The 20553-nt window shown below is 39.8% G+C and overlaps 1 protein-coding gene across 2 annotated transcripts in view; it reads right to left on the minus strand.

Annotated features, from left to right (window-relative positions):
* The window catches only part of BMP2K (BMP2 inducible kinase), a gene marked incomplete at its 3' end in the record, with an annotated part of 115878 nt that extends 95828 nt beyond the window's left edge, over positions 1-20050 (minus strand). For both annotated transcript variants that reach the window (XM_084880846.1, XM_084880845.1), the window contains exon 1: positions 19711-20050. In XM_084880846.1, coding sequence (XP_084736972.1) covers positions 19711-19888 — 178 coding nt within the window. In that variant the 5' untranslated portion in view covers positions 19889-20050. The remainder of the gene's footprint in view (positions 1-19710) is intronic.
* Positions 20051-20553: the final 503 nt, after the last annotated feature.

Raw genomic sequence — 20553 nt, forward strand, 5'->3', positions numbered from 1 at the left:
AGATCAGGCTCCCCTGGCTGGGCAGCATCTGCTACAGCTGCAATCTCTCCCGGGGCGGGTCTCTGCTGCAGAGACCACACCATCTGGGAGAGCTGCTGTGACTGGGGGTCCACCCTCACCTCCACCTGTGGAGTCCTCAGACACCACCTGGAACCCTACAGCCACACCGACCAGGGACCAGCTGCCTAGGCTGCGAACCCACGAACACCAAGACTCCAGCTTACCCAGCCACAGGTGCCTAAAAACTGTCCAGGGATAGACAAGGTGGCTGCCAAATAGGGAGACACGTCCTGCACCTTCTCACAGAGCAGATAGAAGACAGAATAAAAGTACTAGTCTTGAGAGGGAAGTTCAATGCTCTACAGGCTTACCTCAAAAAAAAAAAAAAAACAATAAAACCAAGAGCTGGTTTTTTGAAAGGATAAACAAGATTGATGAACCTCTAATGAGGCTCACCAAGAAGCAGAGAGAGAGGACCCAAATAAACAAAGTCAGAAATGAAAGAGGTGAAGTAACAACTGACTCCCCCAAGACATACAAAAAATTATGAAAAAATATTATGAACAACTCTATTCCAACAAAGTGGACAACCTAGAAGAAATGGACATATTCTTGGAAAAATACAAGCTTCCAAAACTCAATCAGGAAGAATAAAAAAACCTGAATAGGCCAATAACTACCAAAGAAATTGAAGCAGTAATCAAAAATCTCCCAGTAAACCAAAGCCCTAATGTGGGCTTTACAGGGAAGTTCTACCAAGCATTCAAAAAAGAACTAAAACCTGTCCCCTTCAGACTATTTCAAAAAAGTCAAGAGGAAGGCACACTTCCAAGCTTTTTCTATAAAGCCAGCATTTCCCTAATTCCAAAACCAGATGAAGACACCACAAGAAAGAGAACTAGAGGCCATTATCCTTGATGAACTTAGATGCTAAAATCCTAAACAAAAATTTGTAAAATCCTAAACAAAAATCAGATCCAGCATTACATTAGAAAGATCATACACCATGACCAAGTGGAATTTATTCTAGGGATGCAAGGATGGTACAATATCCACAAATCAATAAATGTGATATATCACATAAACAAATTGAGAGACAAAAATCACATAATCATATAAATCGATGCAGAAAAAGCATGTGACAAAATCCAACACCGTTTCATGATAAAAACTCTCAGCAAAGTGGGAATAGAGGGAGCAGACCTCAACATAATAAAAGCCTTATATGAGAAACCTACAGCCAACATCATACTCAAAGGGTAAAAACTAAAACCATTTCCCCTAAGAACAGGAACAAGACAGGGATGCCCACTTGCACCACTCCTGTTCGACACAGCACTGCAAGTGCTAGCCATAGTGATCAGACAAGGAGAGAAATAAAAGGCATCCAATTTGGAAAAGAAGTAAAACTGTCCTTATTCACAGATGACATGAAAACCCCAAAGATTCCATCAAAAAACTACTACACTTAAATAAAAATTAATTCTGCAATGTAGTAGGATACAAAATTAACACCCAGAAATCTATGACTTTTTATACACCAATCTGCATGGGGGGTGTCCTCAGCCCTGCCTGCACCCTCTCGCAATCTGGGACTGCTGGCTCCTAACCATTCACCTGCCTGCCTACCTGATCACTCCTAACCATTCAGCATACCAGGCTTATCAACCCCAACTGCTCCCTCATTCCAGCATGATCACCCCTAACTGCCCACTCCTGCCAGACTGATTGCCCCCAACTGCCCCCCCTGCTGGCCTGCTCACCCCCAACTGCTGCCCTGCAGGCCTGCTTGCCCCCAACTGCCCTCCCCTGCCAGCCTGATCACCCCTAACCACCTCTGCCTAGGCCCCATCACCATGGCTTTGTCTGGAAGGACATCTGAAAGCTCTCCTGGAAGGTCTCCCAATCTAATTAACATATTACTCTTTTATTAATATAGATAATGAACTCACAGAAAGAGAAACTGAAAAACAATCCCACTTACCATTGCACCAAAAAAATTAAGATACCTATTTAGAAATAAACCTAAGTAGGTAAAAGACCTGTACTCAGAAAACTATAGGACATTGAAAAAAGAGATAGAGGAAGACAAACAGATGGAAGAACATACAGTGTTCATACACTGGTAGAATCAACATCATTAAAATGTCCATACTACCCAAAGCAATTTATAGATTCAATGCATTCCCCATTAAAATAGCAACGGCAAATTTCACAGATCTAGAAAAAAATATCCAAAAATTCATCTGGAATTAAAAAAGACCCCAAATAGCCACAGCAATCCTGAGAAAGAAGAAAAAAGTTGGAGGGATCATAATACCAGATATCTAGCTGTATTACAAAGCCAAGGATCTCAAAACTGTCTGGTACTGGCACAAGAACAGAACAGAGACAGAAATAGATGCAGGCCACTATGCTCAATAAATATTTTACAAAGGAGGCAAGAGCATACAATGGAGTCAAGACAATCTCTTCAATAAACAATTTGGTCAGATACATGCAAAAAAATGAAACTAGATCACCAACTTACACAAAATACAAAAACAAACTCTAAATGGTTAAAGCACTTAAATCTAAGATGGAAAACTATAAAAACCCTACAGAGGACTCCATAGGCAACAAAATAGCAGACATATGTTGTAGCAATATATTTACCAATATATTGTTCTTAGGGCAATGGAAACTAAGGAGAAAATAAACAAATGGGACTACATCAAAATAAAAAAATTTAATTTTTCTTTTTTAATTTAAAAAAATCAACAATACAAGAAAGCCCACTGCATGGGAAGACGTATTTGCCAATGCTATTTCAGATAAGGGTTTAATCTCCAAAATTTACAGAGAACTCATGCAACTTAACAAAAGGAAGATAAACAATCAAATCAAAAAATGGGTAAAGGACCTTAATAGACACTTTTCAAAAGAGGACATAAAGAAGGCTGAGAGACATATGAAAACATGCTCAAAGTCACTAATCATCCGAGAGATGCAAATCAAAATGACACTGTGGTTCCATCTCACACCTGTCAGAATGGCTATCATCAACAAATCAACAAACAACAAGTGCTGAAGAGAATTCGGAGAAGAAGGAACCATCATGCACCACTGGTGGGAATGCAAACTGGTGCAGCCACTGTGAAAAACAGTATGGTATTTCTCAAAAAATTAAAAATGGAACTTCTATTTAACCCAATAATCCCACTTCTAGGAATATATCCTGAGAAAACAGAAACACTATTCAGAAAGGTTATATGCACTGCTATGTTCATAGCAGCACAATTCACAATAGCTAAGATTTGGAAACAGCCTAAATTCCCATCAGCAGATGAGTGGATTAAAAAACTGTGGTACATCTACACAATGGAATACTATGCGCTATAAAAAAGAAGGAACTTTTACCATTTGCAACAGCATGGATGGAACTAGACAGCATTATGCTAAGCAAAATAAGCCAGTCGGAGAAAGATAAATATCATATGATCTCATATGTGGGATATAGTGATCAATATAAACTGATGAACAAAAGTAGATCCAGAGACAAGGGGTGGGGCGGGGGGTAGAGATCAACCAAAAGACTTGCATGCATGCATATTAGCATAACCAATGAACACGGACAACTGGGGCGGTGGGGGCTTGTCCTCAGGGGAGGCAATGAACTGGGGAAGGGGGAGTCAATCAGTGGAAAAGGAGACATGTATTACTTCAAACAATAAAAAAAAAAAAGAAAAGGCATGTAGGTTTAGCCCTAGCCTGTTTCACTCAGTGGATAGAGCATCGACTGCAGACTGACTGACTGAAGGGTCCCAGGTTTGATTCCAGTCAAGGGCACTTGCTCACGTTACAGGCTCCATCCCTTTAAGGGGGTGTGTAGGAGGCAGCCAATCAATGATTCCCTCTCATCATTGATGTTTCTCTCTCTCTCTTCCTCCCTCTCTGAAATCAATAAAAATATATTTTTTTAAAAAACCTTTAAAAAGGTTTATATTAGAATATATTTTACTTGAATGAGGGTATTAGCAGTTATGTGCACTTTTTTACTTAACGATGATTACAATGAAACTCCTAAGAGAATTCCAGGCACCCACTAGAAATTTGTTAAAATTACTGCACATGTGGCCTGGCTGGTGTGCTTCAATGGCTGAGCATCAATCATGAACCAGGAGGTCACAATTCGATTCTGGTCAGGGAAAATGCCCAGTTTGGGGACTCGATCCCCAGTAGGGGGCGTGCCAATCAATGATTCTCTCTTTCATCACTGATGTTTCTATTTCTCTCTCCCATTCCTATCCTCTCTGAAATAAAAAACATAAAAAAAAAAAAAAACTTTATACCTGAAGTGATTTATTCAGAAACTAAGAAACAGTCACACTTATGGCAGAATATGATCATAACATTTTTAAGAACAAATGTCTTCTGAAATAACTTATAGAATCGCAATACCAAGAAAACTAAAAAAAGAAAACCAGTTTTCCTCCTCCCTTGGCAAGGCTCTATATATGTTAACATTTCTAAAATTATTCCTGTGACCTAAAAACTCTTAATGGACTTTGACCCTAAAAAGCCCAAGTAATAGAGAGAGCCTTAGAAAAGGTTAACTTTCTCACACACCCAACAGGTACTTTGTTGCCTTTTCATTTGTTTCTTTCAACTAAAATCGTATCAGATTATAATTCTCACATTATGACTACAATATTTTTCTCTACTGGCCTGACCTACCTGTATTTAGAGAAACTATAGTTATTTTAAAACCTAACAGATTGCCAGACCTTCATAGATAGAGTCTATGTCTGTGTATCTTCAATTCCTAAGGTCTAAGTCAATGGTCGGCAAACTCATTAGTCAACAGAGAGAAATATCAAGAGTACAATTGAAATTTCTTTTGAAAGCCGAAACTGAGAGCTGAAAACCGACTTCTGCGCATGAGCCACCAAGTTTCAGTCGCACTGTATGTGCGTGCCCGCATGTGGTATTTTGTGGAAGAGCCGCACACAAGGGGCCAAAGAGCCGCATGTAGCTCGCGAGATGCAAGTTGCCGACCACTGGTCTAAGTGATAATAAGAATATATGTAGCTCACACTATAGTGGACATATGGTGGAAAATACTAATTTATAGTGCAGAGTTTATTTTGTGGACCTACACTTTGCAGTTGGGATTGTTCACCTGGGGTTCACAGACATCCACGTGTGTTTTTCTTAGGAATGGGCTTAAGGTTTTCAGTATATTCTCCAAAGAACACACAAACAAAGAAAAGTTAGGAACTGCTATAGAATTTGTAGGTCACACTTTCCAGTTGTTGCTTGTAGTTACTTGGGCACTGCTGGTGGCTTGGATCTGGGGAACCCCTTTTTCAGTTAGGTAAGCTGGGCCAACCTTGTTTTTGTTTGTTTTATTTTTTCAGGTGAAAGAAACAAAACAGGCATATATGCTAAGCAGGAATCAGATATAGTATTAAGAAACAAATAGAGCCCTAAACGGTTTGGCTCAGTGTATAAAGCGTAGGCCTTACAGAATGAAACGTCCCAGGTTCGATTCCGGTCAAGGGCATGTACCTTGGTTGTGGGCTCATCCCCAGTAGGGGGTGTGCAGGAGGCAGCTGATTGATGTTTCTCTCCCATGGATGTTTCTAATTATCCCTCTCCCTTTCTCTCTGAAATAAAGGAAAAAATATATATATTTTTTAATTTAATATATATATTTTTAAAATATATATATATATTTTATATTTTATATATTTTTAAAATATTTTTAATTTAATATATATTTTATATATATTTAAATTTAACATATATTTTTTTAAAAAATATATTTTACTATTTTGTACAGAGGAGGGAGAGAGATAGAGAGCTGGAAACATCGATGAGAGAGAGAGTCATCGACCAGCTGCCTCTTGCACACCCCCTACTGGGGATATGCCCGCAACCAAGGTACATGCCCTTGACCGGAATCGAACCCGGGACCTTTCAGTCCCCAAGCCAATGCTCTATCCATTGAGCCAAACCGGTCTCGGCAACATATATATTTTTTTAAAAAGGAAGTAGAAAACAGAAGAAAATCAGATAAATTGATGGAGAAAAAACAGGAGCGAGAAGTAATGAGGTTGCACAACCTCTAAAGCTGGGTGTAAAGGAGGGAAAAATATTAGAGGTTGATTGGGGTAGGGGGTTATACTCTAAGTCCTGAGGATGCAATTTACAGCATGGGGACTATAGTTAGTAATACTGTATAATATATTTGAAAGTTTCTGAAAGAGTAAATTTATCTTTTTTTTTTTTTTTTTTTTTTTTTTTTTGCGGGCACCAGGACCAAGGATCACCAGCTGCCCAAGTATCAAAATATTATGCAGCTCTTGATGTCAATTCCAAACGTAGAGCAATTAAGCTGCTCTACGTGTGCCACTCATGACAAAGCTCTTTTGGAGAGAGTAAATCTTAAAAGTAAATCATCACAAATAAAAATTTGTAATGTATATGATTAATGTTACAAGACTTATTGTGATCATTTTGTAATATAAACAAACATCGAATCATTATCTTGTACACCAGAAACTAAAATGTCAATAAGATCTCAATTTTTTGAAAAGCTATTTAGAAAAATACAGATACTAGATAAAATGTTTATTGATAATGATGGTGATAATTCCACAATTAAATGACATTAAATTTTTTTCTTCTAATATTGTAAAATCATAGATCAAACACCATTCCGTTTTTACTTTTTACTTGCATGTGTACAAAAACATGCAACATGTATCACAGAAGCAATGTAAGGTCATTTTCAAGAAAATTGTTTTAAGATGTCATTGGACTTTATTTCACTACAAAGACAATGTTTAGTATTCCAGTTTTAAATCAAATGCATTTGTGCCATGGTCAAAAGTTGAAAGAACTTTGTTTCTTTATTTTATTTTTAATAAATGTAGCACATATTTGTTAAATAAAATGCTAACGGGATTTGATATTATAGTTCCTCTGACTCCAAGCCTTAATGTTTTCATAACCGTGAACTAGGAACAGGAAAAAGTGGAGAATAATAGCTCGGCTACTCCTCTTCCTCTTTTTATTTTCCTTCCACCATACAGGAAGTCCTAGATATATTATGCTATATGCAATTGAAGAAGCTAAAGTACTGTGAGGTTAATTACTTTACAGTTCACAAATGAATTATTTCATTTAGAAATGGACCTTTCTAGGCTGAGACAACAGACTAATTTGGAAGAAGCTTAAATTTTAAAATTTTAATATTAATCCTGACATCTTAAACAACTGTAATAATAATTGGATGGCCTTAGGAAAGAGCAAAGAAAAATTTAACTCAAAAATGTTTGGGAATATGCCCTTTCCACCTCAGACTCCTGAGGCACCCAATAATACTCCAGCTAGCTCCAGAATATTAAAAACCCCCTCATCCTTCAAGCCTGTTTCAATCAAGGGCCAATGCCTGTATGGGCACAGGATCCAATTAAGTGGGAAAAGTACTTAAGTTTATTTGTCCGAAATTCTGCCCTCCACAACAAATACTATAGTGTTACTCTAGGTTCATCCCTTACTCAACTTTCTCACAGTTGAATAAATGAATTAAATTGGATAATTTCTACAACTATGGAAGGTTAAAAGACACACTAGAATTTTACAATAAAATCTGTTGCCCAATGTGGTTCAGTGGTTAGAGCCTCAGACCACACACCAAAGGGTGGCAAGTTCAATTCGATTCCTAGTCAAGGGTTTGTACCTGGGTTGAAGGTTGGATCCCTGGCCTGGTCAGAGTATGTGCAGGAGGCAACCAATCGATCTCTCTCACATCTATGTCTGTCTGTCTCTCCCTCTCTCCCCTCCCTCCCTACTTCCCTCCTTCCCTCCTTCTTTTCCACTCTTATCCCCTTCCTTCACTTCCTTCCACTCCCTCAATGGAAAAAAAAATAGCCTTGATTGAAGATTAACAAAAGTAAAATAAAGACTGTTATTCCAATAATACCAACTCCAATTAATACTTAGGACATTTTCTGGGGGGAAAAAAGCTCAATTCAGATTCTTGTATACCATCCCCTACCCTCCATCCCTATATTTTTTCTTCTAAAAAGCAATTATCAGTAGGACTGACTTCACAATACCTATAATGGCCCACCATAATTTTTTAAATATATATTGTCTTTGTTAGAATGACAGGCACTTCTCCAACATAAGAACATATTTTAACCTTAAATCTGTAAAGAGGAGCTAATTCTCATGCTAGAAATGTATGGGACATTAAATTAGTTACATGCAACTTTCATTATAGCACCTGGCAAACTTATATTCCTATGGACAGGGTACTATCAGCAAAGTGCCATAGACAAACACTTTTTTTTTTTTTTTAAATCCATGGATTTACAACATTTCTTAAATTCCCACTTCAGTGAGCTGAAAAACATAAAATCCATATGAAAACTATCAATTTGGACTGAGATCCTTAAAATTTTTCCTTTGGATTGTATAAACAATATTTTGCTTAAAGATAAAAAAAAAATTAACTTTTAACAATCCAGTTAACTATTCAAACTGGCCCAGCTGTAAACAAGAGTACTTTTTTAGATCTACATAACACTGTATACACTACCAGTTAATTATTTTACCAACTTTGGTCACTAATCACTCATCAAAAGCCTATGCACAGCTAGGCATATTCAAAATCCTACTTCTATAAAAATAACTCAAAATCTATGTCCAATTGAGCAGCTTTTTTTTTTTTCTTTTCTTTTTTTTTTTTGTATACAAAGAATAGACCATTAACATTCAGTAGGAGAGATTCTGTTAAGCAGGCCAGAAAATGAAAAGTGGGTCATGGCCAGTGATGCACAATCCCACTCCCTAGAAAAACAGTCATGACAACATTCACTAAGTAAAATATTTCACTGCACTATATGTACATCATTTTAGTACTAATATCTTAATGATTTCAGAATGATTGTAAAACCTTAACTAATTACTGGCAATCTAATTCAAAGGAAAATACTTAAGTATGTAAAAGGTCTAATCAGCCCTAACAATGATCCCACCACATAAATTAGACAAAATAGTAAACACAGTATTTGGGCAGGGAAAGTGGTGTGCTGGAAACCTCTCTTCCAGAAAACCAAAGAAGAAATAGAAGAATGTTGAGGATGGTAATATGATAATTAGGTATTAGCAAAACTACACAGACTTAATTTGCTACCCTCTGATCTGTTATGCCAGGCTTATAGATTTCCTTGTCTCAAAGAAAATTCAATGTCTTGCTACCTAAAAATGAGCACCTCCAATATCACAGACTAGTTAGAGGGCTTCCCCAAAGTAAAAGTCACATGTTTCCTCCCTCCAGACATTAAGGAGATGAGGCCCCTTCTTCCTAATCTCTCATTCTCTTAGATACCAGTTGTCTCATTAAGCTTGGTACTGTCAGCCACTCACAAGAAAGCCTTGGCAAGTTGACCATTTCCAATATAGTTACTTTCTTAAGATTAGGGACTCAGAGCACTACTTTAGACTTGTTCAGCCTGCTCTCTTTGTCCTACAGCAGTGGCTTTCTTTACAGATTATATAAATCAAGGGGACTATTTTGTACATTTTTGAGAGGCATAGCTAATAAGAAGAGCAATGCAGCGCCCACAAAACAAAGATGTACTATCCGTGTTATCATAACAGAAATCAAACAGCCTAGGAATAAACAATAATTCTGGCCATATTTTTTCCATCCTTCTAGATAATATTACACACCTACATTATCACTAAATATTGCTATTGCTAATTTAGTGTTTATAAACCAAACTTAAAAAACAGGGTCACGGTGCTCCTAAATATTGATTGGACAGTTTGATATGTCAAAAATACTTGCTATCCAGTTGTTTCATAGTAAAAGCAGACCTCTGATCGCTTTTCAATTCAAGCTTTAATCTCTTACAAATGTACTGAATACCTATAGAGTGCAGCACTGCAAGAGAAAAAGATGAGTATAAGCCAAACCTTAAAAGAGCTCTTAATCTTGCAGTAGAGGAAACTTTTTATTGGTTATTTTATTGAAATAGAACAAAGCTGTGTAAAAGAAGTGCAATATTAGTAACAGTTGCTACACCGGATATCAAAGGAAGTATACTCATTTGGTTCCTAACAGGGTTTCACAAAAAAAAAAAATAAAGATTGCAAGAAAGTAATTGTATTTTAAATGCATCCTGCAAGATCTAATTTCAACATAATAGGGCAGGTTTCTGCACTCTAGGCAAATGTAACAATATAAGCTGAAAATGAGAAAGCGTGAGAGAAATGCAGAAGATATCAAGTACAAATATGTCAATATACATACAGGATTAGAGTGAGAGATTAGGGTTGGAGAGGTGGGCAGGGTCACACTGCAGAGAGCCTTGAATCCATCCCAGATAATGAGTTTGTATTTCACTTGGATAGGCAACAAAGATGATAACAAGGCAGAGATCCATTTCTGGAAAAACAAGCTAGAAGGAATATAGGAGTTGATTTGGTGAGTAAAGAGCCTAACAAAAGAGCCTGCCTGAGAACGTAATCCTATATAATAAAAGACTAATATGCAAATAGACCAAACGGAGGAACAACAGGTCACTATGACTCGAACTGACCATCAGGAGGCAGATGCTGAATGCTGGAGCTGTCCCGTGGTGGTCAGTGCGCCCCCCCAGAAGCCAGGCTCACTGCTGGTGAGTGCAGCGGCAGTGGCGGGACCTCTCCCACCTCTGCGGCAGCACTAAGGATGTCCGACTGCCAATTAGGCCCACTCCCACATCCCCTGAAGGCTCCCAGACCGCAAGAGGGCGCAGGCCAGGCGGGGTGACCCCTTCCCTCCTCCCCTGCACAAATTTTGTGCACCAGGCCTCTAGTTCTCTGATAAGTGTTAAAAACCCAAATTAGACAGCACTAGAAACAAAGTAATTTCTCACATCTATCGTCATGGGTAAGCACTCTATCCATAAACTCACTTAGAGAAAATATTGCCATTAAGTGTTCCTCATATATTATTCCCAAATAAAATTTGAAAAACAAAGTATCTTACTTCCAGGTACCCTCTAAATTATATATATTACAAATAAATCAGTTGGAGAACACAAATTAAGTGACAAAAGATGTATCAGAAGTGGCATATCCTTTGAAACTAAACAGTACTCTGAAATGCTAAACAATTTTGAGCTCCTATCCCCTTGTCTCAAGGGAAACCACACAAGGCAATTTCTTAGGGGGGAAAAACATGTATTCCCAATGATTAAGAAACAATTTTACACTGTGGGATAAAAAATAAATTGCTAATCCATAGTGAAGCTTGCCAAAGAACTCAAATGCATGATAATCAAACACAATCTTTCCATTATCGTCTCAGTCCTAAAACTGTTCATCTTCATCCCTCCTCCTTCCCAAGCTCTTCTCTCATCAAAACATGAAAATCAGTTTTACAGACAGAGAATGCTAAAATGGAAAAAGATGCTACAGATTCATTTTTGTCCTCATTTTTTGAGGAAACCGGGGTCAAAATGTCATAATGAGAGTTGGTAGCAGGACTAGGATCAGCAGCTGGCCCAAATCCAAGTTTTGTCTTTTCTTTTAAAAGTTAACTCCAAGGCACCATTGAAAAAGATTTAATAAAATGTTAAAATAGATAAACTAGTAGTAACAACTGTTTTTCTATTTTAAAATAGTATCTCTTGTAAAATGCCTCCCCAAAGGCTACATCCCAAACTATGCCCTTAGTGTTACAGAAATTCTGTGAGACCAGGACAAACCAAAAATTCCAAAAACAAAGTATCGAAAGGCCGGACAAGCACTTTCCTGCAGATACGTGAAAATGTTAGCAGAAATTTGCTGACTGATCTCATTTGTAAAGATGATACACACAGAGAATATCCAAATTAACTAAGTGTCAACTATTTAACAAAGCTCAGTCATTAACCACTCAACTCCCCAAAACTCAGTTCCCTAAAAATACCACTTCCCCAAAAATAAGACAGTGTCTTTTATTAATTTTTGCTCCCAAAGATGCACTAGGTCTTATTTTCAGGGAATGTCTTATTTTTCCATGAAGAAGAATAAGGTACACATTTATTGTTAAATGAAAATGAAAGAAATTTATTACCTGTATACGGTACGGTAGTACGGTAGTTGTCAACACAAACCAGACAAACTGTGAATCCTACAGTATCAAGAATTTACTCATTTATTCAATGACAATCATGTCATCATCTTCTGGAACATCATCATAACAATCCAATTCCTGAATTTCCTGGTGAATTTCTTGTTACTCCATTTCTTTCAGAATCAGTGGACCAAATCTCTCATTTAGCCTAGGTGGGCCTTATTTTCGGGGGGAGGGATGCCTTATATTTCACTCAGAAGGAAACCTGTAAGTAGGCCTTATTTTCGGAGAATGTCTTATTTCCGGGGAAACATGGTAGTAGTAGGCTGTGGGCAGATGAATGGTTTACCAGATTGATGCAGTAGAAAACTAAAAAGCAGTCTCAACCTCCTGCTGGATGAAACCTTATGCAGCTTTGAAATTGCCCTTCTGGACTTTTAATTTCAGAATTCAAAGTCAAGGCTTTAACCATTTTGATAGCTACTAATAAGTATAAGTTCTCACAAAAAAATGGGAGAGAAGGGGTGAAAGAGAACCAAGATAATATAGAAGATTAATTTAAAAACACTAAAGAAACCCAGCCGGTTTGGCTCAGTGGTGAACCAGGAGATCATGACTCGATTCCAGGTCTCGGCACATGCCCAGGTTGCGGGCTTGATCCCCAGTAAGGGGCGTGTAGGAAGCAACTGATCAATGATTAGGTCATTGATGTTTCTATCTCTTCCTTCCTAACATCAATAAAAAATTTTTTTTAAAAAAAAGAACATTTTCAAAGACTGCGCATAATGTAAGAACAGACATCAATTCTACCTTCTATTGTAGTATATTTCTTAATAAGAACAATCAAAGACCATTTCAAGTTTTCCCTTCTGCAGACCCTCTGATAGAAAGATACTAACAATATTACTTTCATAATTTTAAATATTATCAGACAACCTTTCCATTCTGCTCAGCATGAGAATGTCAGTATAAATCATACAAAGATGACTTAGCCAATAGCAAACAAAATTGACATTAGTGAAATTGAGCACTTTTATTGAAGATAAATGCATAATTTCCACTACTTTTTCTGAAATAGAAAAAATTGAGAATTGTTTTAGTGTTACACTCTTGTCCTTGAGTAAAACTTCCACCTCTAGAGAAAAGATATCAGTGAACAACCAAAATTACAATCTAGGTGCTATACCTACAATGATAACATAAATGACCCAAAAGAAAAGTATGTAGGTTAATGTCCTTTGCTGCAAATTACCTTTCATTTATTATGAAAGCATATGCTGCTTTCAATTTCAAAACTCTACATAGTTGATTGAAGTTTAAAAATTATGTATGGCTGAATGCTATACAGCAATTACCTAATTAAAATGATTCCAATTGTTTACAAATATAAATGTGATACTTAACACAGGATCAATGTAAATACCTAATCTAAAAGCAACCTACTACAACTCCAGAATCAGATTTCACTAAAAACTCACAAATTGGACCTAAAAATGACCCATATTTATTGAGAGATTTTGGCATACACTGTTAGGTAGTTGCACATTATTTTGTTAATATTTTGCCTTTACCTAACTTTTCTTATGGTTCATATTTCTGCAAAAATATTTTTATAAAGACTTCCTTTATCCTCTAAAATAAATTGAATCAGCTTTTATCTCATAAAACCCTGTGCTTTCTTCTCATGTAATTATAAAAATTGTTAAGTACATTAACTTGATGATTTTTGCTTAACATTATCTTTCACACTAGTTTCTCAAGGCCAGAGAAGAATGTGTTTTGTTCTTCACTGTGTAACTAAAATAACATGTAGTACAGAGCATGGCACACAAGGGCATTTAAATAAACTGTGGAATAGCAACAGTTATTGTTATTTTTGTTAAGTCCTTCCCTTCTGTTCTCTTTGTCATCTCTCCAGAACTTTAACTTACAAATTACTGGAAAGCAAGGAATTATTTCTGCAAATGAGATATATTTAAATACATCATTTTCCTACTGATTTATATAGCAAAATCAAATGTCCTTTACTGCCTTCCTGTAAAATTAATAAGAACGGATTAACACTTAAACCTAAATTGGCTCACCCTAATCTTAGTCGTTAACTCTGAGAGCGCTTACTATGTTTACCCATAACACTGTAGTAAATTCCTGGCGGCTAATTACTGACAGCATCAACCCGAAAGTCTTACCCCCACAATCATATTCAAGAAACCATTCCTGTCCAGCTCCTATAACTTCATGATTAGAACCATCTCAACAAATTATGGATGCTATCCCAAACTCTACACTAACCAGGTAAGTCCACTTTGTACCAAAAATAATTTAGGGGAAAAAAAAAATGTTCCCCCTACTCCAGGACCAAATTCTTCCCATTACCAACCAATATTAAATTCCTCTGACTAGCAACTGAAGGCCTATGGAGGCATGTGATCAAAAAGCCAGTAATAGAAACTTGGAAGATTACATTGAATTTTATGTCCTTAACAATTTGATACTGTTTCAAGCTAAAATCTATGTATGTCCCTATCTCATTTCTAGAATTCAAAGTTGAATTTGGTTAGCATGCACAACTGAGGCTAAACTGTTTTGGCAAGAAACATGAAAATGTCCAATTATAAAATATAAAACTAAATAGGTGCAAGTTGTCAGCACTTCAAACATATATGTACTTAACCAGAAAGACATTATTATACAAAGCATATATTTCAGAGAGGAAACTACTCCAACGGTTTAGGTATCGTATGCAACAGAAGTATACGTACCCCTGGGAACTATTTATATTTTTTTAAATCAAATGTATATAATGTATAAACATGCAGGTATATGTTTATCTATGCACATATATAGTTTTATCCTCATTTGAGAGTTCCGTATTTGAAAAGTCACCTACTTGCTAAAATGTATCTGTATCCCAAAATCAACACAATACCCCCAAATCCATACAATGACAATTTCACAGTTATATGCACTCATGCACATAGTGGTGAAAATTTTGAATAGACCAGTTAGAGTAAAAAAGTTGATGCTGTGCCTTCTGATCTCAGCTCTCATATTTCTAACAAGTGCCCTTTCCAAGATCTATTTAGTGTCATGTTTTCTCATTTTTGTGCTTTTTATTAGTGATGTATTTTTTTAAATGTCTCCCAAGTATAGTGCTAAAGTGTTGTCTAGTGTTACTAAACCCAAGAAAGCTGTGATGCCCCTCACAGAGAACATATGTGTATGAGCTAAACTTCACTTAGGCATAAACTGCAGTGCTGTTGACCATGAGTTCAATGTTAATCAGTCAACCATTTATATTAAATACTAGAGGCCCGGTGCACAAATTCATGCCACAGTGGGGTCCCTTGGTCTGGCCTGCAGGATCGGGTCAAAATCGGCTCTACAACATCTCCTGAGGGATCCTGAATTGTAAGAGGGCACAGGCCAAGCCCAGGGTGCACAATCAGGGCCAAGGAGAGACATGGGAGGTTGGCCAGCTGGGAAGGGACCATGGGAGGGCTGCAGGCCGTGTCCAGCCTGTCTCACTCAATGCCGATCAGCCAGACACCAGCAGCAAGCTAACCTACTGAACGTCTGCCCCCTGGAGGTCAGTGCCTGACATAGCAACTGTTCGCCTGTCTGCCCCCTGGTGGTCAGTGCACATCATAGCGACTGGTTGACCAGTTGACTCTCTGCCCCCTGGTAGTCAATGCACATCACAGCAAGCAGTTGCGTGGCCTTAGCTTATCATTAGCATATTACTCTTTGATTGGTTGAACAACTACCAGATGATCAGACACTTAGCATTATTGGGCTTTTATTATATTGGATGGTGTATTTAAACAGAAACACACACAAAGCAAGGTTCTGAACTCACTGGCTGACAAAAATGGTGTGAACAGAGAGGCGTGCAGTACCCTAACCCTGTATTTCCCCTCAAAGCAATGGTTCCTGTTTATGTTGACTTTACAGAGAAATGGCACCAGGGACCTGGCACTAAGCAACACTAGGCTTCCCCAAGTGGAACACAGGCCCCACCACCATCCCAGACAACCCACCAAATCACAGCTGACGCTGCCGAGACCCCATGGCACAAAATGCAGCCCACAAGCCAGCCCAGACTGAAAGGTGGCTGTGGACACCAGGTAATCACATCACATAGCAACATCTGGCTTCCTCTCCCTAGAGACAGGCCTTTTAACCATAAATGGCACCTCGGAACTGGTGCCCACAAAGCAACATTCAGCTTCCCCCAAGTGGGACACAGGCCCTGCCACCACCACAGAGTGACACCCCACCAAATCTATGTTGTCAAGACCCCATGGCACAAAATGCATCCCACAGCCCAGCTCAGCCTGGAAACGGTGGCTGTGGGTGCTGGGTAATGACATCAGTAGCAACGCCCAGCTTCCTCTCCCTAACGACTAGCCTCCTTGCAGTTTCTTCAGCCTAGAAGCAGGACTTGCTTTACAGCCAAGTGGAAACATATTACTCTTTAACCAAATGTCTGTGAAGCGTTTTCCCATGCCTCATCTCACTTGATCCTCACAGAAGTCCTGGAGTAGGCAGATAGGAAACTCGGTGGAATCCTATTTTCTTTTCATTAGCTGGAAAATGGAGATTTAAAAAGCTTAGAAACTTGACCTGACTGAAAAGAAGAAATTGTGGACCTTGAAAATGACTTCAGGTTTTCTCACTGTACAGAATATAATCAAACACTGCTGCAGTTACATATTTTACCCTTTGTTCTCTCTGCATGATCTACAATAATAATCTACTTCATGTTGATATTTACTTCTGTGTTGCTGACAATTATCTGAAAGAGAAGTTGGGGTGCTTCACTGGGCTGGGAAAAGTTTAGCTAAATCAGAAAGCAGGTCTAACTAAACAACTTTATCTATATATATAAAACTCTTGCTGGTGCCAATGTGTTTTGATCTGTCATTGTCGATCATAAATTTAGTTGACACTTCTATTATAGAGAAAGGGCCAACAGCAATATTAAAATATTTCTTCTAATTAATTGCCTTTCAATGTGCATGGATTCATGCACCAGGCCACTAGTATACATATATTTATACATATATACATGTACATTATACATATTTATACATACATATACATGTATACATGTACATATGTGTGTATATATATAAAGAAGAGAACCAGAGTTTATGAAGCCTCTCAAAGGCACTGCAGAGGTCATTCTGAGCAATCTGCCTATGTTTGCATGAGAGTCAAAACACCTCAGAGCACAGCATCTATAGGGTCTTGGCCTGTTTAAACAATACTGACCTAAGGAAAAAATAAAAAATCTACCAAGTTTGTTTTTTGGTCTTTGTTTCTACCTCTTTTGCTACTTAATGGCATAACTCTCCTCAACTCAGGTACTTTAAACTCTAGCCTTTTCAGAAGCACTTGCCCTAATCTTATAATCAGGGTAATGTATCTGTCAGTTATTGAGTGATCATTCTTGAATGTGAAGCAGACTTGTGCTTAAACATCATGCCTAAATTTTGGCATTTCTTATTTGGAAAGAAGAGGAGGATATTAAGCATCTGAAATAGGAATGAATTATCAAAATCAAAAAGTAAACCAAATATCGATAATTTTAGTGTATATTCTGAAGAAAGAAGAAATACACAAGGGAAGAAAGGCTAGGCCTCAGCCTTCCCTCCAGGGAAAGCTAAAGCCTAGTCCCAAGGGTTGGGGTGTTGGGTGGTCAAGTCCCATCTACCATAAGAGTTTCTTCCACCTTTGCTTCCTCCTAGCACTAGTGTACAGACTATTTCCAAGAGAAAGGCCAAATCAGTAGAACAACTTTAGCGCTTGAAATTGTTTTACATTTTTTAGTGGTTGAGCACTGCTTTAGAAATTCATTTTTAATTTCATTTCCAAAATTTACTTCTTTTTTATTGAAAATGACTTGCCAAGGGTAATGACAATATGCTTAGAGCAGTGAGTGATAGGAGGTACAAAACCAGTCTAATTTGATTCAAGTTAGTTTCCTTTCTACTAAATAAAAGACCCATCTGAGATTTAGTGAAATGAAGTGAGTGCACTACTACTCAAGCTGCACTTCAATTAGTTAATACAATTCAAACAGAAGTATAGCACGTGGGGTATTAGCCGTCTTCTCAAAACCTACAACTCAATTTAAACCTATTATATTGAAATTCACATATAATAAAGGGCTAGGAAATTTTAAAGCATAGTAAATCTATCTATCATGACCAATTACCATAGGGTGTCCCAAAAAAACGTACACATACTTTAACAGCTAATAACTCTACTCTGAAATGAAATGTATTTTAATAATCGCTGTCTTTATAATTAGTCAAAGTGTGCAAATGCATTTTAGGGATACAACCTATATATTCATTCTCTAGAGAAGCTGAGGATCCTTCCACCTCAACAAGGTTCATGGAGGTTCATTAGCATGGGCAAAGTTTTCCAAAACAATGACAACCACCTCTAAATAACCCAACATTTCTTTCCCTTTAGAACGTTGTTATAGAAAAAAAAAAAAAAAAAAAAAAAAAAAACCTTCAGATTCTTCTCTTACACTAATTTGCTATTGTTTATAACATTCCACCAAAAAAAAAGTGTAATCTCAGCCTACTGTCTTCAAACCACATCATCTCTCAGAGAATCAACCTTCAAATTTCTTCTCTCTTAACCTTAAGACCTAAAAGGACCGTTCATCAACCAAACATTTCTTTATGGGCTTTTAAAAGTATTTATTTTGTAATATAATTTTGCAATTAGGAACTCAAAGGTCAATGTGAAGCAGGTTAACAAGCAAGAGAAAGTATTTTCTACAAGGCAGTTATACAAACGATACAAAACTAAAGAGCGCAATCTCTTCTCTTTAAAATGGTGCAAACTTTTTCTGTAAGCAGACCTGCAACTGCTGACACAGTCTGGGGTAAAGATAACGAGGGACCCAACACAGAACTTCACAAGGGAAAGTTAAACTGTTCTCACACCACCTTTTCAAGTACTACCACCAGAAAGGACAACTCTGAAAGGGAATGAATAGGAAAGACTCCAGATCACAAAGATAAAGAGATTTCCAGTTTACCAGCTTGCCCAAAGCTACCCACTAACAGAACCTGGGACGGATTATCACCTGTAACACGCGCGCACACGGAGAAATATATTGTGATTTTTATTTTTTTTTCAACTGATGACAGAGCCAGGAGCAAAACCAGGCTGCACCCCGGGGGCTGCGGGCGGAGAGTCCCATGAAGAAACCAAATGCATGAGCCCCGCTGGAGCCGCAGCTGGCAGCGCAGCGCCCCAATCCTGCCCGATCTGACCCTCTCGTGAGTCACTGGCCCCATCGTAGCCCACATCACTCGCTGGACGTTTTTCTATTTATTTCCTCGCGTCAAGAAGGGCTGAAAACGACTTTTAAAAAAAACTTGTCAGGAGGACTGCCTGCGGCCAGAGGAGCCAGCCGGCTGGAGAGCGAAATCCCCGAGAGAGCCCTCGGCCGGCCGGCCGGACCGGAGCTGCAGAGATGGGGAAAGAGGGACCCGAAAAGGGCGCCCGGAGGAGCCCCCGCCACACCCCAGCCCAGCCCGACCTCACCTGCCCGCCCGGCCTCCCTTTCCCCGTACCTTCCGCCAGCGCCTCCTCCAGGGTGACCTGGTAGCGGCCCACGGCGAACACCCGCGCCCCGACGGACGAGCTCCCGGAGCCGGAGGCGGCCACGGCCCCGCCAGCCCCGCCGGCCCCTGCTCCACCGCCGCCGCCGCCGCCGCCCTCCGACTTGGGCATCCGAGAGAACTTCTTCATGGTCCCGCCGGCGCCGCGGGGCGCGGGGCGCGCGCGAGGGCGAGTTGCGAGCGTCCGCGAGGGGTCAGCGGGCCCCGAGCGTCCGAGCGCGCAGCGGCCCGCGAGCCTCACATGCCGCGCGCCAGAGCGCACTGCCCGGCCCGCCGCCCGCTCCCGGCTCCGCCGCAGCCGCCGGGCTCCCGCAGAGGGCGGCGGGGAGGGCGGGACGGGGCGTGGCGCGGGGGGCGGGCCCGAGCGCGGGGCGGGGGCAGAGGCCCCCCCACACACACACACCTCGACTCCAAAGCCGCGGGACTGCCCGGGGCGCCCCCGCCTCCCGGAGCTCACGGCGCGCAGTCCGGGGAGGAGCGCTTGAGAGAGGGAAACGGAGAAGGGGCGGGGCGGCACCCCTCCGGGGAGTGGCTGAACCTCCCTGGACACGCTGGGCCGCGAGCGCAGCCCGCGCCGCCGCCGCCGCCGCGACTGCCCGGGCCGGACCCACGCCGCCCGCCACTCGCGGCTGCCGGCGGCGCGGCGCAGCCACCAACGGCTCTGGGAGACCCGACGCCCCGCGCAGGCGCGCCCTCCGCGCCGCCGCCGGAAGTGACGTTGTCGGCTTCTGTCACGTAGAGTGGGCGTGGCGGGGCGGAGGGCGTGGCCGGGGTCCTGGGTCTGGGGTCCGTCCC

Source organism: Pipistrellus hanaki (genome assembly GCF_964339955.1).
Source record: "Pipistrellus hanaki genome assembly, chromosome: 1".
NCBI lineage: Eukaryota > Metazoa > Chordata > Mammalia > Chiroptera > Vespertilionidae > Pipistrellus > Pipistrellus hanaki.